The sequence below is a fragment of the Amblyomma americanum genome, chromosome 8 (assembly GCF_052857255.1).
Source record: "Amblyomma americanum isolate KBUSLIRL-KWMA chromosome 8, ASM5285725v1, whole genome shotgun sequence".
Classification (NCBI taxonomy): Eukaryota; Metazoa; Arthropoda; class Arachnida; order Ixodida; family Ixodidae; genus Amblyomma; species Amblyomma americanum.
In genome coordinates this window covers 77,129,620-77,155,873 of record NC_135504.1, presented here as the reverse complement: position 1 = coordinate 77,155,873, position 26,254 = coordinate 77,129,620, and the positions used below count along the sequence as shown (strand labels likewise).

The 26,254-nt window shown below is 46.8% G+C and overlaps 1 protein-coding gene across 4 annotated transcripts; it reads right to left on the bottom strand.

Moving 5' to 3' along the window:
• Nucleotides 1-2,059: 2,059 nt before the first annotated feature.
• Nucleotides 2,060-26,254, bottom strand: LOC144100455 (pancreatic lipase-related protein 2-like). 4 transcript variants are annotated; one of them, XM_077633410.1, is made up of 9 exons: nt 26,029-26,254; nt 25,026-25,110; nt 23,995-24,143; nt 20,986-21,147; nt 15,359-15,676; nt 13,114-13,363; nt 12,017-12,208; nt 8,826-9,062; nt 2,060-2,365 (listed from the first exon to the last, which is right to left on the bottom strand). In XM_077633410.1, the coding sequence occupies exons 2-9, from the start codon at nt 25,072-25,074 to the stop codon at nt 2,352-2,354; spliced, it is 1,371 nt and encodes a 456-aa protein (XP_077489536.1). In that variant the 5' UTR covers nt 25,075-25,110; nt 26,029-26,254; the 3' UTR covers nt 2,060-2,351. The 4 variants fall into 4 exon arrangements, with proteins under 4 accessions (XP_077489536.1, XP_077489534.1, XP_077489538.1 ...); XM_077633408.1 differs by having other exon boundaries at nt 2,060-2,360; XM_077633409.1 differs by lacking the exon at nt 2,060-2,365 and adding an exon at nt 3,083-3,137.

Genomic DNA, 26,254 nt, shown 5'->3' with positions numbered 1-26,254 from the left:
ACGACTACCGGGTTCAATGTATGCGGACGATATTGTACTGTTAGCAGATAGCAAGGAAGATTTGCAAACCCTGGTTAATTGTTGTGGAGATGAAGGAGACAGTCTAGGTTTCAGTTGTAGCGCCCGGTGTGATGATTTTTAATGAAACAACTGATCAGGAGCTTACAATACAAGGGCATGAAATACCCCGAGTGGCCGAATACAAATATCTCGGTGCATGGGTAAACGAAGGGCAGATGTACACGGAAAAGCACTACCAGTCTCTCATAGCAAAAGGGCGAAGAGATGCCGGAATAATAAAACATAGGGCATTGTGGAGGTACAACAGTTATGAAGTACTGTTAGGTATTTGGAATGGAATAATGGTGCCTGGGGTTACTTTTGGGAATGCGGTCTGTGCTTAAGTGCAGAAGCTCAGTGGAGATTAGAAGTTAATCAGAGAGCTTTTGGAAGATTAGCACTAGGTGCCCATGGGAAAACCACAAACGAGGCAGTACAGGGTGATATGGGCTGGGCATCGCTCGAAGCACGGGAAGCTCAGAGTAAAATACTATGCGAGGAACGCCTGGGGAAATTGGACGATAACAGGTGGGCAGCTAAAGTATTTAAATACTTATACAGAAAAAGCGTTGACTCGCAATGGCGGAAAAGAACTAGGAAGCTAACCAGTAAGTATGCAAGACTCGAGGCCGGAGAAAGACAGAGCATTAAACGACAGGGTAAAAACGCGGAAGGTAAAAATTGGATAAATTCAATGGAAAAGAAGCATAGTGTAGAACTATATAGATACTGGAAACCGCAGATCAGGAAGGAAGCGTTTTATGATAACTCAAGAGGCAGTGCCCTCCTCTTCGAAGCTATAGGTCAGGATGTCTTAGAACGCGCAGCTATAAAAAGATATTTAACGAAGAAGATGACACATGTGCTGTGTGTGGTAAATCTGTAGAAACTATAGAACACCACATAAGAAAATGTGATGGTATTCATCCCGGTGTCGATGCAGGCACAGTCAGTGTTCCTGAGGCCCTAGGCTTTAGAGATAACAAGAGTCATGCAAATAAATCTGCCGTGGAAATTAGCAAAAAGCGATTAGATGATTGGTGGCTCAAAAGCAGAGATGTGACATAAGGATAAAAGTGTAGGAAGACGTATTTAAAGAAAATGGCGAATTTTAGTTACTTACAAGACAGTTAAACAAAAATAAAGAAAAAAACGGAGCATGGTACAACTACCATCACCCCGTTTCAGAGGGGACGCTCTTACCTTCCATCCATCCATTCATCGAACGCGGTGCGCCGGGCATATCTACGCGGTTTAATGCATCCGGCGCTCGCCGGCTGGCCAGAACGGCGCTGCCGGACGCGGCGAGCCGGACTGGATTCGGAGCGCTCACCGGACATGTGTCCCTACCAGCCAGGAGAGCGCATGCGCCAAGCCGGCGGCGGTGGCTCAGCTCCGGTCAAATGAAGGTGGAACTGCCGACCACGGCGAAATCGGCGCTGCTAGGCCAGCAAAGCTTTCGCTTTAAATCCAATTTTCCCATCAAAATTGTGATGCAACCGTTTGTCGTACAGCGTTCTGGGTGGTATCATATGCGTATGCGTAGTTTTGGGCGGGTGTGAGTGCACCTAGGGAAAGTATTGCTTTTGTGTTCCCACACGTAAGGAGTTTTAAGTGTCTGTGCCGATCTTTTTTTACAGCGACCGATTTTAAGCAGCCAGTCCCTGGATTCCAAGTTGTAGTAGTAGTATGCGACCAGTGAGTGGTTGCCACGGAAACCATTCGAAGGGTGGTTACCGCGGAAGGAGGACATTATGGAGAGTGCGAAGAATTCGCATTCGTAAAATAAAAATATTTGCACACCTGTGGCTGAATGTCGAGTCGCACAATGCAAAACCATCTTTTGAGCTTTTTCGTTTTTATGTAGTCGGTGCTCGCTTGTTCAGCGGGCACACACCTAGCGTGCTGGTATGAGCAGCTTCAGGACTAGCTAGTATACATCTGTAGCCGACTTCAAGTTTATTTTTAGACAGGTATGTCAAAGGCAGCCAGGCTTCCATATTTATTTATTGAACTCTTCTGGGGAGCTGGGACTGAGAGTTTGCTGAATTATACAGAGTGCGGCCATAGTAATCGCTTGGCACATTCTACCCCTGGTTGTTCGTGCTTCTGGCGAAGCGGCCTGCAGGCGAACCATCCGCGTTCTTGGTATGGCCATCCAGTTGAGTGCCAAGAAGCTCGCGGCACACAAGATTCGAGCATTGACCTTTACGCCACGTGTAGTGGGACGGGATGCTATCGTCTGTTTTACGTGCATTGCTGAGGTAATATTCTAAGAGCGACGGCCTCCATCACTTGCGCTGCGCTAAGCGAAAATAGAAAAAGAAAATGCGTTAGTTATATCAGCGTTCCGAAGATAAAGCACTAACATCAGCGATGAATGAAAAGCTATAAAACAGCTGCATAATGCACAAAACAAGTCCATCAGCGGCTGTGCCACTGTATGGCTATGAAAGTAACGGGAAGCGGAATATCACATGCAACCCGTACCTTTTACTATTGCCGCTGTGGAATTTTTACTGAAAGCTGCGCATCGTTAAACAGAGGAACCGCGATGGAGTTCATTGAGTTTATATTTCTCACTCTGTGAGCTGCATTTTGCAGCTGTTCCTTCTTCGTTAAGGCCACCTTCTAAGGGCGAAGGCCATTACACTTCAGCTCACAAGTATTGCTAATGGATTATGACAAAACTGCATGGAAGGCTGCCACCGCAACTTAACCAAGCAGCACAGCTAATCGGCCCAGTATTAAAAATATATAGGCAACAGGCGGTCTTACAAAGGACCAGTGTAAGACGATCTATTCGCGATGTTGGGCGAATAATCTGTGTTGCTTGAATTGTTGCAAGCGGATTTGATTAAATGGACTGAACAAAACGTCACTATGAAAAAATAACATGGGAAAATTTTTGGGAGATAATTAAATTCGACTTAAGAGTGTTACGCGATAGCATCACATAGATTGATATTTTACTTCAGACAAACTAGGACTGAGGTGACGGGACAAAAGGCAAATCACTTCCCTGTCGAGGCCTGGCCTCCTATACGTTGCTCAGCAGGATGACATAATAGTACAGTCTGCAATACGACACACACAGTATAAACAAAATTAAACAGTGAGGCGTTAAGCGGGAAAGCAGACAAAACTGCCGTGTAGGCTGCTTATAGATTGTTACAAGAAAATAAAAAGTACGAACAGAACGAACAACAAAACAAGGAGCAAGCAGAAGGTAATACATATTTCTCGAGAACAAAACGCGGAAACTGGTTGTGAGGAAGTTAGAGTAATTAGTGCGACAAATTAGAGATGCTAATTACGTACGCGTTGCTGTTCTTCAGTCTACACATGTCTGGGACGGAGCGCTCGTTCAAGGCCTCCGTCTAACCTCACTGAAAGAACGTTGTCTGGTGGCCTACAGGTAGCATGCCTGCCACTAGATCACCTAGCCTCTACCTCTAGAACAGAGGTTCGACTCCACCAATTGGCCAACGAACTTTCCGTTTGAGCGAAGTTAAGATGGCTCTGACGCCCCCAATCTCCCGACCAAGGAGGATTTTCGAGTGATGGCGCGACGCAGGGTTTTCGCTGAACGGGGCCCTTAACGCTACCGGTTTAAATAGAAAAAAAATTGGAGGCTTATCAAGGTTAAGCCCAGTGGATGCGAAGCATGGCTAGGCGTTCTTCATCGGTTTCCATAGCACGCTGCAGCCTTCGTTTTGCATTCCTATTATTAACGTCCTTAGCGTTTGGAGGCATCTTGACCGCATACACGCCCGGCGCAAAGACGCTGGCGCGGTTGCGGGCACAGAGACTGACGCGACGGCGGGCGCGCGCCGCTTCATCCCTGGCGTGACGTCACATATCACGTGATGCAGCGATGGTAGCGCCGCCGCCACGTCGCGCGCGACGGCGCGAACCGAAGCGTGGAGGCCTCCGCTGGGCGACGTCCGACGGCGCGATATGAGGCCCCATCTGCAGCCGGTGTGACGTCATCACCTGACGTCACATCATGTGATCTCACTTCACGGTCAATGGTGGCCACCGCCGGGAGGCGACCGACGGCGCGATATGAGGCCCCATCTGCAGCCTGTGTGACGTCATCACGTGACGTCATGTCACGTGACCCCACTTCAGGGTCAATGGTGGCCACCGCCGGGCGTCGCGCGAAGGCCCGAAACCTACGTTAATATGCTTCGCATAAAACAAGCGAGTACCCGGGCTCGAACCCAACCGCGGCAGCCGCGTTTCGATGAAGGCGAAACGCAAAGGCGCCCGTGTGCTGTGCAATGTCAGTGCGCGTTAAAGATCCCTAGGTGGTCGAAATTATTCCGGAGCCATTCACTACAACACCTCTTTCTTCCTGTCTTCTCTCAGTCTCCCCTTTAATCTTTCCCTTACCACCACCTTTCCTTACGGCGCGGTTTGGCTGTCCGCCGAGATACGTGAGACGGATAATGCACCATTTTCTTTCGCCAAAAACCAACCAACTAATTTAATAAAGCCGGAGATATTTCAGCTCCACCTTTACTGGCACTACTACACGTTATACATATGAAGCCCTACTTTAACCAAGCCCAAGTACACGTCTACATGGCGTAGGGTAGAAAAGAATCTGTTTTCAGTGCCGAGGAAACGGTTGTACAAGGATTTTACTTGTATGTTCTTCCCTCCGTCCATGTACAGCTCTGTGTCATTTGGCTTACCGGGACACGACGTACTGAAGAGAGTGCGTACAATGACTCTCTCGCCGTGTTTCAAGGCATTACATTGCCCGTTAAAACATGGCTAGAAAAAAAGGTATTTTTGCGTTCCGGTATATTGCCGCCTTTTTGATGTTTCAGAAACGAGTGAGCGTTGTTTCATCGATTGCAAAGATGTCGTACTGTTTTGGGATATCTTGCAACGGACATTAAAAAAACGAATTAATTTGACAGCGTATTAAGTGCAGTATCTCACTGCACAGCCATTTGCTGATGCATTCTTAGACATGTTCTTTTTGATTGGACTACACAGCCCCTGGAAAACGCGCATGATTGACCGACATTTTGGAACTGCCGTTTCTTCAAAAGTGCCCTTCAGCAGATTGATTGTTCATTTAAAAGAACTGTATGCCAGGCTGAATTTGAACCAGAGTGGTAACCACTCCTAGGGCTGGGCTCTTTATTGCCCTTTTTCTAGTGCATCGTTGCTTATCTGTGTCCTATTATGGTGTAGTTGTTATATGCCCTGTGTTGCGCCTTCACTCGTGCTTGTTTAGGTGCGTCGTATTATGCAGGCGTGTCCTATTACGGTGTAGTAATGTGCCCTGTGTTGCTCCTTTTCACGTGCTTGGCTTAGGTGTGTCGCATTATGCATTGTGTAGATTTGCGAATGTTTTCTTCATCCTTCGTGCACAGTTCATGAACGTAGAACGGTACTTCACTATATTACTACCAAGTGTAAAAAAAATGCCTACATGGCCTAGCGGCAGCGTGTCTGACTCGCGACACAAAGATCAGGTTTTCTATTCCTGAATACCCCCAAGTTTCGTTTCAGCGCAATTCATTTACTTTATATACTTACATGTGTTAATAACGTTTGAGAAATGTTGCGAGCTTCTAATCGCCAGTTTCTAGGGTTTTAACCCTTCTTTAAACTCGCCTCTCTAAGTGTGACGCAGCTGCATTTTCGACCAAACCGGATTTTTTCGTTACAACAACGGCAACGCCGACGCCGGCTCTTCTGCAGAACGGGACCCTCACACACTCGCGTGACCATTGACAGACATCTCGGCTACTGTCCAACGCGTTCGCATTTGTCTTTTGGCTTTGGTCGTGTATGTTGTTAGTCTTGCGTGCGCGCTGCTTGGACGCCTTTTGACTTCAGAGACAGGCGATTAAAGACTGGCGAAGTGCACCAACTACCCAAGAGAAAACTTCTGCACGCGTACCTTGACAAAAAAACTGAACATAGGCTAACCGTAACTTGACTTAATCTATCCTTCGTAGTTCAATGAATTAAGCACTTATTTGTCGCCTGCAAAACATTTGCTGCCATCCCCTTATAAAATACTCTATGGACTGTGCATAGACGTTTTATAGACTCCATTGCCTGCCCATAAATATTTCAGTTTGTCTATTCATTGCCTACAGCCTAGCCGTCTATAGCTAAAATGTCTGCTAAATGTGTTTGGGAATAAATCTATAGATTGTCTATATAATGTCTGTAGGATTCTTATTGCCTATGAATTATTTTATAAGCTTTGTTTGTAAAAAAAGCATACCAACTTTATCGACAAAAGTCTATGGACAGCCTATAGAGTTTCCATCGAAATTTTTGTAGGGACAGTTGGGGGCAGGACCTCTCTCCTCTGCCACTTTTTCTCATTGCTTCTACGAAGAATCCTCGCCTCCTACACCTCACCTCAGGGGATTCTTCCCAAATACTATAATAGATGACAGCTTTTCTTGGCAAAGAAGGAAACGTTGCAAGGGTAGAGCGACCGCAAGTGTGTCATTATGTTAAATATTTCGGCCACACGTCGGTTCACCTGCCCGCCTGGCAGGTCTAGGCGGCCAGGACATATCGATATATGCATTCTATATGTCGAATGTTTTGCTGGAAGCGATTTCGATAACCGCGAACAGTAGTGCATTATTTTTGCGCAGCATTTGCAACAGGATATTTTGAATGTTCGACATAGACAATAATTCGATATATCCGGGCAAGACAGTAACTGTACAACGGACAGCGAAGACGGCGTTTACAAGGGGAAATGCCTGTTTTAGAAATATTGCTCTTTAAATTAGAAGAACGGTAGTGTGGTATTGTCACTGATCAACCTACGGTCGGCGTCTGCTTTTCAAGTCTGTTACGTGCAACTATGCTTCTGCTGCTCCTGACTTTCGTGATGTATGCATATAAATATCTTGACACTGTTAATAAAAGGGCACCTAGCGTCAGCCCCCTGTGTTTATGTACTTTTAGCCCCAGATCTTTTTTCATCATCATCATCAGTATCATCCTGACTTCGCCCACTGCAGGACAAAGGCCTCTCACATATCTCTCCAATCAACCCTCTCCTGTGTCGGTTGGGGCCACCTGATTACCGCAAACTTCTTAATCTCACTCGCCCACCTAACTTTCTTCCGCTCCCGGCTGCACTTACCTTCTCTTGGAATTCATTTCGTTTCCCTTAACGACTATCGGTTGCCAGTTATATGCTGTAAAATATTTGAATTCAAGAGAACCGTTCAAACTACTTTCCGTGTTAATATGCCTTTGTTCCCGTTACACTTTTGTGTTTTATCGCCGTAAAAAAGTGTGTTGCGCTCTTTCCCAAGTTAAAGAAAAGTAGGACTCAGATATCTTCTGGGACCATCAAGGAAAGTAAGGAACGGAGTCGCAAGAAAGTCAAAGGACAACGCTATTGTAATAGCCCGATTCTGAATAGGTGTATCTTATCACCGTTATTACTATTATTATTAGTACTGTTCACTTCGCACCCAAAGCCCGATGCTGATTCCAAGAACGGGGCAGCATTCATTGGTCTCATGCTACGCCTAGGACGCTGGCGTCTACACTGAGGAACGTATTTAAAGCAGCGCTCGCAATAAAACACGACTCAGTATACTCAAGGCTCACTTGGGACACACGGACGCTTTGTTCTACCCTTTCTTGTTGCCCCTATAGTATTAGGAAGCCCGGAGACTGACAATCCTAGGCAGCCATTTACAAATCCTGGCGGATACAGGTCGTAACAGCCGCTCTAACCGCGGAAGAGACATGGGCACGCTTGGCTGTGCTTGTGAATCCCAGTTGCAGCTTCGGCATCCATAAAAAATGGGGTGCGGTTGCAACTGTCTGTGGGTGGAAGGAGCGGTGGTTCCATCCACCAGCTGTTCAGCGTATTTTATTTTTACAGCAAACACTCCATATTTCCTGTTGTTTGCTCTGGACGTGGATTCTTGCTCTTCCTTACGAGAAAAGGTTGCGGCGTTGAAATCATCAAGACGTATTCCAATATATTAAGTACTTTTAGGATTAGCTGATCCCAATTAGAAATGACGACCGAGTGGGTCCCAAATTGTCTCAAATTTCGACAACTGTTTCTGTCGCTTTGTCTTAACACCAGCATATTAAGTTTTGCACGGCTGCTAATGGCACGAGAGAGCTAGTTCTGTCGTCGAGACCGGTGATAAAGTAATACTATGCAAAGCGGTCATGTTACAAGAGTTTCTGTCATCACCTCAACTTCGAATGTCTCAATCGCAAAGAAAGCGTCTGTTGTGACGGAAGTAAGAAGTGTAGTGTTTTCAACTGGGACATTTTGGTGCAGGTGCTGGGTATATCCTGATGTGCGAAGAGCTCCCGGGAGCATCCAACGCCCATCTAAACCCCGTGTACACACCTGTGCACAAGGCAAGCCACCACTTGCGAGGTTTCGATCCCGAGTTCCGGCATCTCGAGACGCTACTCCGCACCAGCACAAAATGTCAAAAAGAGAAGGTAGAGCGTTAGGAGAAGGGCAGAGGGGCAGACCAGGACTAGCACGGCAGGCACACTCATCGGACCCACAATCGAGCAGGGGAAGTCGAGGAAGACAGGCGGATGCTAACGCACTGCATGGCGGCGCCAGTAAATGGCCAGCAATGTGGCAATATGCACAATCTTTTAAATACAAGGCCACACGCAATAACCGCATGTAACCGCCGCATGCAATAACACACATCTATGGCCAGGTAACAATGCATCTAAGACAATAGAAACAGGCTTGTAATGCTCACTGGTACAGAAGGGCGGTTCGCTTCTTGTCTCGAGGTACTGAATGCCTCGTCCCTTGGCCCGGACGCTGTCGTAGCCCATTGCCCCGCGGGCCTTCACGCCGTCTTCTCTCACCGAGCTCGAGCTTATCACGTTCTTGCGTCCGCTACCGTGACCAGTCACATGACGTGACACAAAGACGCATCCGTGGTTGGTGATGGACTCGATCATCAGAGCATGTGCCCTTCTGTGGCTGCAACCTGCATCAGGGAAACAAGCGGCTAGAATTAGTTTGCTGAGCTGCAAACAAGCTGAGCTCATTCGTGGTTACTTTGTGAGGGACGAAACCAATAAGAGTAAAAACGAGAAAAACATTGTCGAGAGGGTACAAAACGAACACTAAACAAAGCCTGAATGCTCGTTTGAAAACACTCATCGCATAACTTCACTTTGCCGGCAACACATGCGCCCGTAACATCAAGCCTTAATTTGAACATTAATCTGGAAAAAAACGCACTTTTCAGTAAGTTACACTCGAATTATTTATGACGTAGCTTCGGCACAAGAATTGGAAAGTTAACATGTTATTTGAGAACCCGCCACGGTGGCTCGGTGACTCTGGGGTTCAGCTGCGGATTGTAATGTAATTGGCTGGACCTGGGCCACCGCTTCTGTACTTCGATTGGGGCGAAATGCAAAAGTGCCCGTGGGCTGTGCGACGTCAGTGCACGCTAAAGAGCCACAAGTGCTCTCAATTAATCCGGAGTCCTTCACTTCTACGTCCTTCGTAGCCCATGTGTTGCTTCGGGATGTTAAAACCACACGAATTTCAAATATTACCTTGTTCGAGATGCTTCACACGAGTAACACGTTTTATACTGTGTTCTAGTCTTTTCCTCTTAATGGTTTCTTTCGTTTTCTTCATACACTTTGTCATATGCAGTGCAGTAAACTGGACACTGCTTAGTTAACCTCCTTGCCTTTCCATTATTCTGCCTCACTCTTGAAACAGGTTTGAGACACCACCTGCAGATGCAGGTGCAGCCAACCAGAAAACCATCTGGATAACATCCCTGCCTTTCATCTTCTCTCCCTCGCGCACATGCCTCGTTCTTTTTCTCTGTCTTGCCACTGCGCTTTTTTTAATGAAAACCTTCGGACAGCTGCTTTCATGCCTGTGACGTGCATCATTATCAGCTATTTTTGAGTCCCACTCTAACCTTAACAGACGCCCTCCCTTTTTTTGTTTTTACCTTCCCAAGTCTCTTCATGCTCTGAGGCAACAAATAACGTTACAAAAAAAGACGATAACCAGACAGGACCAACACGAAGCAATTTTCTCCGGTCATCAGCAGTACCTAATGGATCAGAAAAATTACTTGCACTGCCCTATTCTATACTCTGTAGTATATTGATTAGAATAACAGCATCAAAGTAATCATCGATGGTAAATCAAACTGCTAAGCAAGAATTATGAGATTACACGTCTCATTGTCCCACATTTCTAAAAATTGTTTTTATTTTAATTGTGATTACGAACCAAGTGAACAAGGAAGGGAAACCCCTCAGTGTTCTTACCAAAGTTTTAACAAGACTACAAATACAAGTATTCTTGTCAGAACATTGCAAGTGTACTGAGGCTTTCTCCTTTCTTTAAAAAGTTTGAAGTTTGAAAAAACACCTTGGCGCCAAGAAGAAATTCACACACACAAAAGGGACGAGAAGACGACGGACAGGCTCCATGCGGCGCCTGTTCGTCGTCTCCTTGTCTCTTTGGGTATGCGATTTTTTTTTCCGGCCAAGGCGTTTTTCCAAGTTTCAAGATGCTAAACCAAGTAGCCTGGCAACATTCTTTACTATTCTTCTCTCTTCTGTACTTTTTGTTAATCAGGAAACCATCTTCCTGCTGTTGTGACCCTGCTTTCATCCCGATTGCCTTGGCAACCGAGGATACCATTTTCCCACTTAGCCAACGACTGGCGAATCACAAGGGAACGCATCTGAGAAAAAGCCAGCTTCTCACCAGCGTCCGATGGATTTATTTAGCTGCGGCCTGTCACAAAAAAAGCCACAAGAGCTCATCTTCAGGCCAGTTAATGAGCAGCGGACGCCATGACGCACAACGTCTGTAAAGGTTGGGGAGACCTGCCAGCCCCTCCCTGCTCTTTGGGAGCCCGCCGTCACCTCACCTTCATACGGAGTACCTGGATTCGAACCCGACCGTGGCGGCCGGGTTTCGATGGAGGCGAAATGCAAAAGGCGAGCGTGTGCCCTGCGATGTCAATGCACGTTAAAGATCCCCGTACGGCCGCAGTTATGCAGGAGATCTCCACTACGGCTGCTCTTCCTTCCTTTCTTCTCTCAGTCCCTCAATTATCCTTTCCCTTACGGCGCAGTTCAGGTGTCCGCCGATATGTAATACAGATACTGCACCATTTTCATTCCTCCCAACCATTTTCTAATTTCCCTACAGCTGTGGGTTCGTCGTACGACACATGACCTTGCTATAACCACCATGCTGCGGCCGTTCCTGGAGGCTCGAGGCGGATCGAATACAGGAGCCGAGCATTCGCGTCTGATTAGCGCCGGATGTTTGCGAAGGTCAAGGAAAACAAGGAAGATCACCAGCAACAGCACTGGGAAAATTTCAACGTTACTACCGAAGGACAGCGTCCGCAAAGAGCCCTGGTGATTAACGGGAAGAAATGGGAAACGGAAATCAAAGCGGTATTTAAGAGCGCCCGGCTGTCGTATTCCTCTCGCACTTCCCTCACAGTGTCGTTTTACTCTGTATAGTCTGTTATGTGCTTCATGTTTAAAATAAGTATAATTAGAAATTTGTCGTTATTTTTCCTGAGCCTTCCTGTTTCCTCGCCATTTCCCGTGGGGGGCATCCCCGCGCACTCGGCTCGCAACAACTGATGGCACCAGCAGTGGGATAGAAGTCCGAACACAATACTGCCCTATCTCTACCATGTGAGTACCAAATGTAGCCAAGAGCGAAGACATCAGAATATCTTGCGGGTGTCATTGTCTGCATGTCCCTATGCACTTGAGTAGTTAGAGTTCTGGTACCATTTTCGGCACCGTTAAGTAGTTACTAATCCGTTCACCTCATGATGCCACGTATCCGATGCATGTACTTCATCCGTAAATAAGGATTGCCCATTCGCGCTTATTCATTACGCTTGTGCCTGAAATACCATGGGCATACCGATGCGGAAGCATCCAGGTTGAAGTGATCCCCCATTGGGGAAGAAGTCCACGTCGCCCACCGGTGCGGCCAGGCCGAACTGGAAGCCGTCCAGGTGACCCATGTTGGTGTGAATGACGTCCACGAAGTCGGCGTCCCCCCTCGACACCGTCACGTTGGTGCCTTCGAAGAGAGGGCCAGCAGGATCCAGAGCTGGACCAAACAGTCGCCAAACACACAGGAAGCATTTAAGGCGATCGGATGTTGGTTTCTACAACCTCTGTTGCGCGTCATGCTGAATCTCCAACGCTCCATAATACTGGGGGAAGGGAGAACCTTCCTCCTCATTAGTTCGGAGATTTGGAGAGTCATTTATGGTTCCAGACGTCCGCGACATCGCTTATAGCAGTAAACCCAACGGTCTGGAAGCGCAAATAGCCCGTGGGCTCTGCTGACCTCTTAAGTTGACGGATGCCCGAAAAAAAAACTCAGTCTGTCCTCACAGTGAATAACCAGATTGAAATTATAGAAACATTCAACGGTTACTGAGGTGGCGCTTTGGATTTCATCGTTTATCAACTGCGCGAAGGAAAATGGAAGCGCGTGAACCAGAAGCAGAAAATAGTATTGTTGTTCCTTTATGCTGTATCTCGTTCCAAATCTTTTATTATGAAATACAGTGTGATAGGGTGTATATTCCAGCCCAAATCAATCAATCAATCAAAACTTAGGCACTGAAAAAGTGCCTAAGTTTGTCTGATGTGTTCATTTAGAAGAGAATTTAGATACACTGGACCATTCACTGTAGACATAGAGCAGGGAAGACGGGATTCTCTGAAAACACAAAAGAGGCAATAGGGATGCCTCAATCCAATGGCCAATGTTTTGATCAGGGTGAATTTGCGTAGCCAGAACTGGACTACTCCTTTGTTTAGACATTTGGCTAGCGGTCAGAGGCTTCCCTACTACTCGTTGTTAAATATGTACTTACTCGATCAGTCAGTCACACAGACAAACTCAATCAGCAAACGACACAGACAAGCAATGCAGCATTCAGTCCCTTAATAAAGAAAGCCTCGAATCCGTTATTCAAACAACAGTTCAATTATTCACTGCACCTGTTATGCGGCCAATTGTGCGGCCCGTTTGCATTAGGAAGTGCCTCCCGCAGAACCCCGCCACGTGCGCACCCAGGCTGAATCCCACCAGGTGGACCTTCGCAGGGGTCAAACTGGCGTCGGCCTTCATCAGCAGCTGTAGCACCACCGACAGCTCGGCGCCCACCAGGGCCGTGTTGGCAGCGGCCAGGGAGTACATGGGTGCCGCGGCTCCGTTGCGCCAGTCCACAAGCAATATGTTGGCGCCTACCTACGTAATATAGGCATAAGGAGTGTAGAAAAGCCTTGCTGATAAAGAAGCTGAGTGTGGTGACGATCGTCGTGCCAAAGAAAGGGGTAAACACCAGGGTCGACGAAGGCTGTTTCAATACTCCTTTAAGAGCAGTTTGGCCGAAAAGCTACAGTCAGGGGCCATACATTCGCTGCTGTATTTTCCAGCCTTGCGACTGCGATTCGCAAACCACTTAACCAATCAGCGACCGAGCCGAGCTTTCGGCAACGACGCTGCTAGCGGGGGCGCCGGGCGACGAGCTGGGCTGCACCCTGGCTGCCCTAGTCGTCGCTATATCTGGCCGATTTCACACCAATGCCGCAGCTCAGGGCGCTGCGGAACTGGCCAGCGCTCTAACAAAGGTGCTACTCTCGTCACCAATTTATTGTGAACCCGGTGTCATTATATAAAAAAGATATTCTCGATATCCACGACGCCTTCAGGAGCGGAGCAAGCAGGCGCCAGGTGATCAAGCCACATTTGACAACAGCTGCAAAGTGCCTATGCGAAGAAATTTGCTGGTATCCAGTAACTCGCTACTGGCCATGGACCTTTTTGAATACCTATTATACAGGGCGTAGTGCGAACGCAAAAAAAGCTATATAATAGCGCGTTATCTGACACTATATATATAGCGGCTGGCATCCAGACTGCCACACCCCCTCTATGGTCACTGTGCACATTGCCATGACATCCTTCTCTTCACTCTAGACGTCGTAGTACATTGCTAATAACGAGAGACCAGAGCACTTTTGAGCACCGAGCGTAAGTGCAGGAGTCCCGGCCGAAGCAGACGAAACTCTCGGAAGCGCGCGAATGACGTCATTCCCAAAGTTCTTATTTTAAACGACAATGGAATTAGAAGGAGACCCGCAGCCAGCGCTTGCAAGTGTAAACAACGACGTTTTCGAGCTGCTATCTAGTCGGAAGCGACTGCTGGTCGCGTGCCCTTTGCCGCTCGCAAGTGTGACGGGGGCTCTTAGCCCTTCTCAAGCCATTTTGCCTGCCACGCCTTAGCAGTTTGACCTTCGACCGACAAGGCAGCACCAGTCCCGTTTTTAACGGGAGAGGGCCGGGTGCAATGCAGTCTGTCGTCAAAGGTTCCACTTTCGAATGGTGCAGTCTTCGGCATGAGTAACCAAGCAGCTGCGCCGGCGGCCGAAGCGGGATTGCAGCCGAGTGGCGGTACGGCACGGCGCTTTCTAGCACTATCCGCTGCTCTCCGGCTGCCAGTGTTAACTGGCTGACAAAAGCCTGCGCCCTCGCTCATAACAACAGCGATCCTAAGGCGCGAAATCGCTCCCCGAAAAAGATGTCCTCTTACTTCAAATCTTCATATCATCGAAAGAAGGAGAGCGAGGGCGTAGGCTTGCATCAGCCGGGAACCGCAGCGCCGCTGCTCCCCGGCTGCGATTAGCTGCGAGGTGTTTCCTGCCGCCATCGCGGCTGCTCGCTTACTTTTGGCAAAGACGGTTACTTCTTTGCAGATAATTTGTTGTCTCTTCTTGCAAAACATGAAAGCCTTGCTGTCAACTTTATTAAGTCAATACTTTGGCCTCTTGAGTTTACCCGTTCACTGGAAAGCTTTCTGCACAAGAATTACTCCACCATTCCGAAAGATCGGGACCATGCTCTGGACACAGGACCTTGCAAGATCTACCCCCTCCCTCTTTCCATCCTTTTGTCCTACTGTATAGTAGGAGGGGGAGAGACTTCAATAAATACAGGAGAGGTCGGCGTGGTTGTTAGTCTAGCATGCTAATCCAGGCGAGGGTCAAAGTAGAGAAGAGAGTGAAAAAGAGAAGTAAAGGGTGAAAGGTGGAATCAAGCATGCTCAACACGCACGCACTCACATACGCGCATGAATATCAAAGTGTGTTCACCAAAAGCGGTGTCCCTAAGAAAAACAATAATGCTTTTGTCCCTAGCTTGCACAATACTGCTTCTGTCGGTGCCTTTCCATCTCAAACTTACCACTTTCATAAAAGCATTCGCCATGTCCGTCACCCACGCAGCCTCCGCACTCTCACTGAAGCCGTGTATAATCGCCACCAGTGGCCGCTCGCCGGTTGGGGAGCAGCCAACCAGGCTGGACTCCGAGGAGGGCTTTGTGGCCTTAAGGCTACGACGATTTCCGCCTTCTTGAGCGCAGTACAGCCAGAATTGAGTGTCGATGCTCTCGGGAGACTGAGGAAATCCGTACGGCAGCCGCATCCTGTCCCGCAGTGTGAAGCAGCCCAGGCCGTGGTAGCAGAGACCGCCGGAGCCCAGCGCCCGCTTTTGGTATACGGCCTAGAAGAACTCGCCAGAATAGACACCTCTTCATCACAAAAATGCGTACACTCTTGTCCCTTGAGATGGATGTTTGCTATTTGCCACTTTAACAGCGACACCGGTTACCAGGCAACAACCATCATCATCACCAACAATCTGACGACGCCCACTGCAGGGCAAAGGCCTCTCCCATGTCTTTCTAACTAGCACTGTCTGTCCTTTACCAGCAGCGGCCACCATGTCCCGACAAACTTCTTTATGCCGGCCATCCGCCCACCAAACCTCTGCCTCCCCCTGCCACGCTTGCTTTCTCTTGGAATCCACTCCGTTACCCTTAAGAACCAGCGGTTATCTTGACTTCGAATTGCATGCCCTTCCGAAGCCCATTTCTTCCTCTTGATTTCGACTATTTTGTCATTAACCCGCGTTTGTTCCCTCACCCACTCCGCCCGCATCCGGTCTCTTAAGGTTGATTACACCTATCAGTTTTCTTTCAATGGCTCGCTGCGTTGTACTCAACTTAATCTGAACCCTCTTCCTCAGCCTCCACGTTTTTTCCCGGTAGGTGAGTACCGGTAAGATACAGCTGCTGTATATTTTTCTCTTAAGGAATTTTGGTAAACTGCCATTCGTTATCTGACAGAGCCTGCCGTATGTGCCCCATCCCATTCTCACTCTATAGTTATTTCTCTCTCATGATCCGGATCAGCGGTCACTACCTACCCTAAGTAGATTTATTCCTTTACCACTTCCAGCCCCTCGCTACTAATTCAGCTGGTTCCTTGCGAGAGTGAACATTACTGGTTTTCTAAGCCTACGGAGATAAAATGCCTTCTTAGGGTGAGCCTGTCATCATCGAGTACAATTCAAGAAATGCCCAGTGTAATGTGTCTTGGACGGCATAGCTCATATGTGCGTAGCTAGAGTTAGATAGACAGAGAGAGAGAGAGACCAAAAACAATTTTGTACCACGCGTAGTCATCTGCTGGAACTTATTGGTGACATAAAACGGAGTTCCTCTATTCAGGTATGCCTGCTTGAGCACGCGCGTCACGTGCAAGGAGCTTGCGCGTTGCAGAAGCTCTTCCATGAGTGCGCAGAAATTAACCTCCAAGCTGAGCCTAGTTAAGAACTCGCGTAGCGTAACGTCGTTTGCTCGCCAGCGTCGTCTCGTCAGCCGCTGCTCTCGCTGACGCCTCGCACACATACACATACACAGGCGCACGCGTTTGAATGCATAGAAACGCGCGAAATACATGTACTGCCAGGTACCGAAGTCTCCAGGATTCATGAGCGGCAACTGAAGCCGCAGTTCCATTACAAAGATTCCTTTAGACAGTCTATAGACAGTCTATAGAGAGTCTATAGACTTCTGTATAAAAGTCTCTAGACTATCTATGGGCAAATGCTAGAGAATAGTCGTAGGCAATGCAAATCCTATTGCAGTCTATAGACATACTATGGATTTATGGCCATTCACTTTTTGTAGAATTTTGACAATAGACAGCCTACAAAGTATGAATAGAGAAAAATAAATATCTTTACGAAGGCAATAATCTATAAGAAGTCTATACCCTATATATAGCTCATTTTTATAGAGGTTGGCTCGAGAGGTGCTCTGGAATGTGAAATGCCTGACTGAGGTACTCCGCTTTGTGGCAGTGAAATGAAGGTCAGCAGTGGCACTTAACAGGGCGTTTGATGGGGGACACATTAAGTGGACACTGCCCAGTGACGGCTCCTGCGCGCAAACGCTTCTTTAGGGAGGCGGCCATATGTTAGAACCGCGAATGCGGCTGTGATAAGTGGACCGTAAAAAATCGCTGTGTGAACAAACTTCGTGCCGATCTCAGAAAATCCTTCTTCTTCGCCCTCTTAAATTCAACTGCGTTGCTTCTTCTTTCTCCTGCATCCCAATGCCCATTTCGGAACCTATGTGTATTGTGTCCCTCACGTAGAGTGAAAAAAAAATGAGGTGGTCTTTCGTACCAAGGCAGCTGTGCACTTAGACCATGTTTTATGTGTGCAGTAGTCTGGCGTCTCCGGTAGTACGCAAACAAAAGCCAGCAAATTCATAAAAAAAGGCTTTTACAGAGAACAGTGAGAAGAAAAATGTCGGGGCGATAAATAGGATTCATGCGGACGAAATGCAATGGCATTTTTCTTTCACACCTCAACCTATTACTAGTTCCAATTATATTTTAATTACAACTATTTTCCAATCTTGACCCTCTTCCATTTGTGATTCTATGCGACTCTACTCTGATTGCTTCCTTTATTAACTTTTGCTGCGTCAGTCTTAGTCATGTTCATATGAGCTGGGTCATTGTTACTCCGGCGCCTCCCTCCTCGCGAAGGGAAGGAGAGAGGAAGATAGAGGTGGTGGGAGGAGAGGAGAACGTTTGGAAGGTGGCAGGTGTGGCCACCTACCAGGTGGGATGACTGTGGTCGCAGGGTTTTCACTCCAAGGAGGTTTCTACGCTGTCGCATGAAAGGAGTAAAGAGCATAAATTTAGTTTTCACGGTGGACGCCTTGAAGCCCGCAGTGGAAGTCTCCGGAATGGTTTTCATTATCTTGCTGTCTTTAACGTTCGCTGACAACGCACAGTGTGCAAGCTCGTTGTGGTTTTTTCCTCATCGAAACGCGGCCACCGCGTCCACGATTTGATTCTGCTTCCTCGAGAAGCATATATGGAGAGAAGGTGAAGAAAAGAAGAGGGAGAGAAGAATTGTGCGATAAGAAGTGGTCAAAATAGTACAGGGCGCGACGTGACACGTGCCGCCAAATGGAAAGCGATGATTTGTGGATATGAGCTCCGTGCCGTTTTGGCTAACAGACTGCGCGTCATATGCGCTGAATCTATTTCAATAAATTGCAAGTGAAGAGAAGGGGGCCACAAAGAAAAAGAAGCTGAGCTGTGCGTAGGCCCTGTTAGGAAAGAGGAGCCTGAATAAAAAGGCACTGAGCGATTTCTGTTAGGTTTGTCACGTAGAAGGGTCGATTAAAAATCCTACTGAAAAATTTGGACAGCGCTGTGCGGCTTGCACGTACGAAGGAAGGTAAACACTTGTGGCTGAATGTATCGGTTTAGAATCTCTGAATCGTGCTAATGCTTATCATTCTGTAATGAGAGCTTATTCAGGAGCAAAATCCACCATCGTATTGAAACCACCTGGGTTGGGCGAAATTCTCTGCAGTTCGATTAGTCTTCACACGCTGGTGGCTTTAAGTGCCGCATATATCCATACGCATGTACCCGCATGGGCAACCCATGGGTGCAAGGGGCCAGTGGCACGGCCAAATAGGCATGTGGAAGAGGGGCGCATATTGTGTCCCATATGTAATGCCCCCTGCAGGGCCTTCGAGGTACAAATAAATAAATATTTTTCATTGCTATCCAGAACACACGAAGTGGCGCTGCCATGAACATTTCCGCCCTTTTGGAGAGATCTGTCCACGCATATGTATGCCGCAATCCTTGTGCAAATATACAGCTGTTTCGCGCGCTAACAGAGTCCATACTGTAGTAGATCTGGCTGTGGTGAGCCTACCTGACTTCTGGAAGTTTAAAGGTGGTGGAAAACATTTGGGGTTCCGGCTTTGAGGTTGTGACGCGATAGCGTTTATGGGCGCCGTCAGTGACTCCACTTTATCTCATTAGCTCATTACCCGATCACGTGCTGGACTAATGTTACCAGAACGCATGGGACACAAATGTGGTGTGACGCCAGCATACAGTCGTTCGCGTACACTCACACGTCACCGACATGCACTTTGCTACTTGCTTAATCACTATTCCTTTAATTGCAGTCACCTAATCATGAACATACTCATTACTATGCATCGTGAACTACCACATTATGTGAAACACCACACGACACACATATAAAACCCCGCTCTAACCAATCCATACGAACGTGCCTGCGGTGCCTAGGGGTAGCGCGTCTGAACCGCAATAATTTACTTGATATATTTGCATGTCGTAATGACATTTCAGGGATGCTGCGACCTTGTAATCACAATTTAGGTAATGTTTTCATTCCTTTTTAATCAGGTCGCTCTACTTGTGACGTCAACATTTTCGACCAATCCGGTGTTTCTTGACACAACTTCGGACGCCGACTGGACAGCGCCGAGTTCTTCGCCGAACGGGGGCTTTAAAGCTGTCGTATTAAAATGATAACGCACTCGTGCTTTAAAATAACAAAGAACGCCTTGAGATTTGGTCACGTAAAAATACAGCAAATCAGGACGGATTGAAAGAAGGATGAGCGAAAGAGACGAAGTTATGGACTCCGGACTCCATAAGGACTTATGATTAATATAAATATAAATAACCCTACTAAGAAAGCATTGCGTGAATTATTTCTTAAGAAATTCGCCCATTGTTTTTGCAAATATTTCTTAAGAAATATTTCCTGAGTTATAATTCGCGCCCAAGTACAGCTGTCCTGTTTAAGTTTTGCAAAGATGTTTTTTGCACTTCCGTATTTACATTAATGATGGCTGCGCTTTTTGGCTGTCCTGTTTTTGTGAAAATTGTAACCTGACTATGTGTTCGCTTTTTGGTTTCTTTTTCTGCATGTAAAGATCTTCAACTTTATCTGCTCCTATGCCTTGTAACGGCTGCTTGGGCCTCGCCAAGCTGTACACCTACAGCTTTTCGTCCTGCCAGCCAGCCATAATTTTCTGGAAAATAAATTGATTTGAATTGAATATCGACAGCCTGAGACTCTATATACGTGCAATGACATCGAACAGCACACGGGTGTCTTTGTACTTCGCCTCTATAGAAATTTGGCCGCCGCAGCCATGATTTCAAACGCGACTCTCGCAGTATCCGAATGTTAAAGGCACAGCGGCAAACCAGCCTGGATTCATGAGATGGGCTTGGAATCGTTTCAACTCTGTTCTTCATGTGGTGTGTGCGGGAATATAGAACATCATATTATGTGCGGTCCAGGTTACAACACGCGATAGGTGTGCCCTACTCTCTTCCCTCAAGAGGGCCAGAGCGCCACAGTGTTCAGTTCAACACATTGTTAACCAGCTCAGAAACCAGTGACATAGGATGGAGACCTCCCGCCTTCTAAAATTCCTTCGACACTCTGATCTGGACTCCAGATGGTGACAGCGGCAGTTAATGACTATTTTGAAGGATTGTGTCCATGGTAACACAAGTCTGCCCGGTTACTGATCTCTCCCTCAAGTTTCTAACCTTAACATGTAGGTGTCGCAACGATGGAGCAACTGTTTGTAGGACAACCGCAAGGCTGATTTCCACCAGTTGCTTAAAGTAACTTGCATTCAATTCTCTACGTGATACCTCCGTAATGAGTGTAGACTTCATTCCGTTGTAGAACCAGCGCAGGGGAGCGAACCGCCTCACTCTGGAGCGTCTGTTCGCTGTTAGCTTTCGGTCTCCCCTTGGTACAAGCAGTTGCGAAACAAGCAGATCTGCGCTGCTTCCTGTGCCATCTGCTGCCCACTGAAAGGAATAAGAAAGCAACGCAACATGCCATGTGCAATCGCTTTCAGACGATATATATAACGCTTGAGGGCGGTTCGACTAGCATAACGTCACTGGGTGCACAAACACCCGGTGCCGTAATAAGAGTTGAAATCATGCGCAAATCAGTAATACATAAGAGAATGTGAGAGTAGGTTTGGTTGGTATTCGCAAAAATTGATTTATAAATTGGTAAAGGACACTAAGGACGAACTTAAATTGGTTTGTATTGACTGGTGACCGCGTTCAATAACAAAAGGACATGCTTTAAATGAAAATGGGGTTTTCAAAGCTTCGGTTACGTTCTAACATCTCCTGTCCCAACTGCCGTGTTCACTACGCAAAACTACAACACCGTCTTTTCTCTTCTCCCGTCTCTGGGCTCATTCGCCTCACCGCTTTCCCTTTACCCCACTTCTGTAGTGCCCAAGTGTCGTCGGCGGCGGTGGAATACTTGGTCAACTGGGCACAAGATTTCTGAGCACTTGACTTGAGCTCTTCAGCAATATGACCATGTAGCTATAAGGAACAAAACTTCAAGAATTCAAATGTTGGTATCGCTGCCTCAAGCTGTTTTAACGAGCAAACTGCGATGACGGTAAGTACATTTTTGCGTGCCAATTTCTGAGGCTACACAACACCTACATCACATGTGGTGACGGTTATGGTGTCCAAACTCTCACGACGTCACCATCACGTCACGAGCTTGCAGCGAGAGCTGAGAAATTGCATTCCAATTCAAACTCCGCATTCCCGACATATAATTTCTTCTCTTGCTGGAGAAAGAACATCCGCAGTCACAAAAATGCAGTAAATTTTTTATTACGAAGAAATAGTGAATGAAGTTCATGGTGGGTGAACAGCGCAGCAAAGGCGGGACAAAGGCAAGACAAGCGCTTTGTCCCGCCTTTGTTTCGCTGTTCACCAACCCTTAATGCTTACCACCTCGCTAAAATCTCAGCTTTAGTCAATGTGAATTGATTTCTCAAGATCTGTTAAAGTTGTAGGGCGTCAATGGCATCGTTCGTAGAAAATAAGTGTCATCATTTGAGTCCTTTCCTTCTCGTTCATAATGCAGCATGAGACTGAAACGAGCGTGACAGCATCCAGAGATTGCTTTTGGTCACACTCATCGGTAAGAACTGCACCAGTTGCTATCTTGTATTTGCAATTAGCACGCCAGAAGTGGTCAATAGAGCATGTAGCTAGACGCATCCCTCACTCAAGAAAAGGAATGAAGTCTGTGACTCGATGCTCGCCCACTAGCGACAGTGACTGCTGCAGCGGCAACGTTTTTGTGGTTCATCATCATCACCACCACCACCACCATCATCATCAGTATAACTTCGTTCCCTAAATGACCAAGGCTTCTCCCATGCTTCACCAATTAACCCAGCCCTGCGCCAGCAGCAGCCACCTTATCCCAGCAAAACTTCGTAATCTCATTCACACTCCCGACCCTCTGACGAACCGTGATACGCTTGTCCTCTCCTGATATCACCTACGTTACCTTAAGCGACCATGAATTATCTGCTCATCGCACTACGTGCCTTGCCCACGTCCATTTTCTCTCCTTAATTTCAGCTAGTGCCTAGAAATCGCGTTTTTTCCCTGAAAAACTCTGCTGTCTTTCTGTCGCTTGATGTTACACCTGTCATTTTCTTTTCTATAACTCGCTGTGCTCTACTGCATCTAATTTGAAGCCTTTCGCAAGGTTATCCCGTTGCCAAAGTACGAAAAACGACGAGTTAATGAGCATTCACTTGTTGAGTTTTCACTGTACTGTAATTTTTTTTTTCTTGCTAAAGCATCCGTGAGAAGTCTACCGTTTCCCTTCGGCGGTAGATCTCTTCGTTCGTCTCCAGCCGTTGTTAATGGCACTAATGAAAATTGAAGTTAACTATTACTGAAAAATTATGGCGTTCTAGTCACAAACAAGCTACTCTACCTAAAAATGAACATTTTATAAGCAAAAAAAAAGGCTAAATAAATATAGGCAATTAAAAATAAAAGTATTTTCACCACTATGCATTTCAGCATGGAGCCACAAGTGACGTCAAAGCTCTTTTTAACGGGCCTGGCTACACCTACGGGTCAGAAACATGGAGGCTATCGAAAAGAGTTCAGCTCAAGTTAAGGACAGTGCAGCGAGCTATGCAAACAAAAATGACAGGTGTAAAGTTAAGATACCGGAAGAGGGCAGAGTAGGTGAGGGAACAAACGCGGCTTAATGACATCCTAATCGAAATCAAGAGGAAGAAATTGGCTTGGGCAAGGCATGTAATGCGAAGGCAAGATAATCGCTGTTCATTCACGGTAACGGAAAGGATTCCAAGAGAATGCAAGCGTAGCAGGGGGCGGCAGAAAGTTAGGTGGGCTGATGAGATTAAGAAGTTCGCAGGCATAGGGCGGGCGCAGCTGGTAAATGACAACATTAATTGGAGAGACATGGGATAGGCCTTGGCCCTGCAGTGGGCGTCGTCAGGCTGATGGTAAAGATGAGGCGATAACAAAAATGAATTCCAAATGGTGGTCACCGATTTCTCTAAGGTGCTGACGCCATGGGTTTGGATCCAGAAGCGGGAGAAAGCTGTTCGATTTGTAAATTTAGTTTTCCCAGGTTAAAGCCGTCATTTGCAGCCGTGTAGCACCACAGTAAAACGGCAGGCAACTGTGACGGATTGCTAAGCGTCGGCATGAGGACGGAGTCGGGCGCACACATTTGCTTCACGAATCCAGCAAATGTGTTTAATCTTAATCACAATCTGTTCTAAACCTTTCAGTAATGCCACAGACAAGCGAGAAAAAAGAATTACTTTTTTTTACCAATAGTGTCTTCATTGGCGACGTCGATGTAAGGTCGCGGCCATTTCTCAGTTTGTCATGCCTTTCAATGTCCTTAACCATGTCACGTAAAATGTCTTTCTCTGCTCTGTCATGGCCGACACTTTCGCAGAATTGTTGATGTAAAGCCACTGAAAAATGCAAAAGCGAATGCCAGAATCGTCATTGACTAAAGGCAAGTTTGACCTGAACGCAACAAAAAAGGGGTGAGCGGCGATCAATCGATAGATTTGCGCAGCTGTATATAGGCTATACATTGCTGAAGATGCTAAGTGCCAGTAGCTCGCTAATGAACTCCACAGATAGCAGCATACTTCCATAGCGTGAATCATAAGAATAGCTTTACCGTTTAGCGCAACGCGCAAAGCAAGTGCAAGGTCTTTTGGAAATAGGTTTATTCAAGGTGTTGATAGTATTGTGTTTGCAAGTACTCCAATTACGTAGAATCTACTCGGGCTTTAAAGCTTCCTTTTGTAGCATTGCCGCGATCTGTATAAGGAGGCGGACTGTCTTGGCCTATCAGACGCCTGTTTTGAATAGCGCACGTTTAAATTGTCGCATTATTATTCAGGCAATGCGTCAACCTGTGCCAGCTGCTCTTCATATCTGCTACCAGGAGCATTCGTTGGGCAGTGTTCTTTTTGCTGCCGGCTTTCAGTTATTAAAGCCATGTTCTTTGGGTAGAGATGGGGACGATGATTATTACGGCACAAGGGAATCTGTCACCAAAGGGAGCTATAGCACAAGGTGTTTTTTTTTTCATCCACTCAGAGTGGTGTCGAAGACCCATTTCCCAAGCATTTCACCCTAATATAACCGAACAGCAGGCTACGGAAAAACTTTCACTCATTGTGTCAGAGGTGGCTACCAGGGGACACTGCGGATCGTACCCTGAAGCTTCCACATGTGAGGCGGATACTCAAACTCCTAGGTCACCGCTGTGGTACAGCGCGTTGAGAAGAGAATTGTTGCCGCCCGTTTTCTTCGCCGAAAAACAATTGAAAACTACGTACGTGTTATACACGCCACCAGTGTTAGAAGTCGTCCTAAGAGCGTGCGCATAAGCACCCCTTACAATGTGCTTTCAGGTTTCGTTCTCTGAAAGCAGTAATGACGTCACTGTGAAAAAAAGGTTATCTCACAAAGTTCAGAAGTCATATCATCTAACATCCACACCTTCTCACCTGTCGTACTAAACGATTTCGAAGCATGGTGGACGGTTTATCATCGCATGCTATTCTGGCTGGAGCGAACGGAGCAGAACGTTATTAACTATTTAGCTTATTCGATAAAGGCAAACGCTAACAGCCCAACATACTTCGTCATCGCCGCAAGAGACAGCCTCAGCGGGTAAAACTTCATAGACTCATCCTCAACCTTATTCTCGGAAGGACAGACCAGAATTCAAAAACTGGTAAGCAGAGATGACCCTGAAAAGAGACCTTGGCAGTTGCTTGAGGCATCGAGAAAACGCCTCAAGGTCTCCTTATTACGAAATCATCGCAACGAAGTCAATAACTGGCTATTGAAGGCGACAGGTTTAACTGTGACATTTCACAGCTAGTATTAAGATATTCGAATGCCAAGCTACCAAAGGCAATTCATATACATCGCTGGGACACCCCGAAGAGCAATTTAGAGCCAGCCTATGTCTTTTGTGGCTGTCACTGCGATAAGAGTAGCTGCCAATATAGGAAAAGTTACAGTGGCGTGTTTGTGATGAAGAATTATGCCCTTTATTGTGTGGTTTAAAATGTGCGACATATTTAATCACCACAAACGAGAGAAAACGCTTGCTGCTTCATTAAAATACAATGTAACAGAAAAACATAAGTCGCGGCGAGTCAGTATGCAACAAACTTTCTAGCCTTTGGTGAATATAAAGCTGCTGAACTCGTCAATTACATTTAAAATAGTGCCTCTGCGTTTGTACCTGCGCACAGCTTTCGACATTATTTGAAAATTTTCTCGCTTGATTCGGCCTGCACTGCGTATCTTAGAGTGTCAAGCACTTACCCACTTCTGCGTATGCAGCGGCAACGCTAGGAGTGAGGTTCGGTTATTCTTCATGCCTGTCCCAAAGGTTCCGCTTTCTTATGTAGGGGCATCGTGGCGAGCTGGGCGATTAGCCCCTAGCAAGAGGTTATTACCTACACCAGAAAAGAGGACGGAGCTGGCCGGACAGAAAAAAGGCTTGAGCAATCACGGAGTGACAAGCGGTTCGGCCATTGTGAAAGGCCGA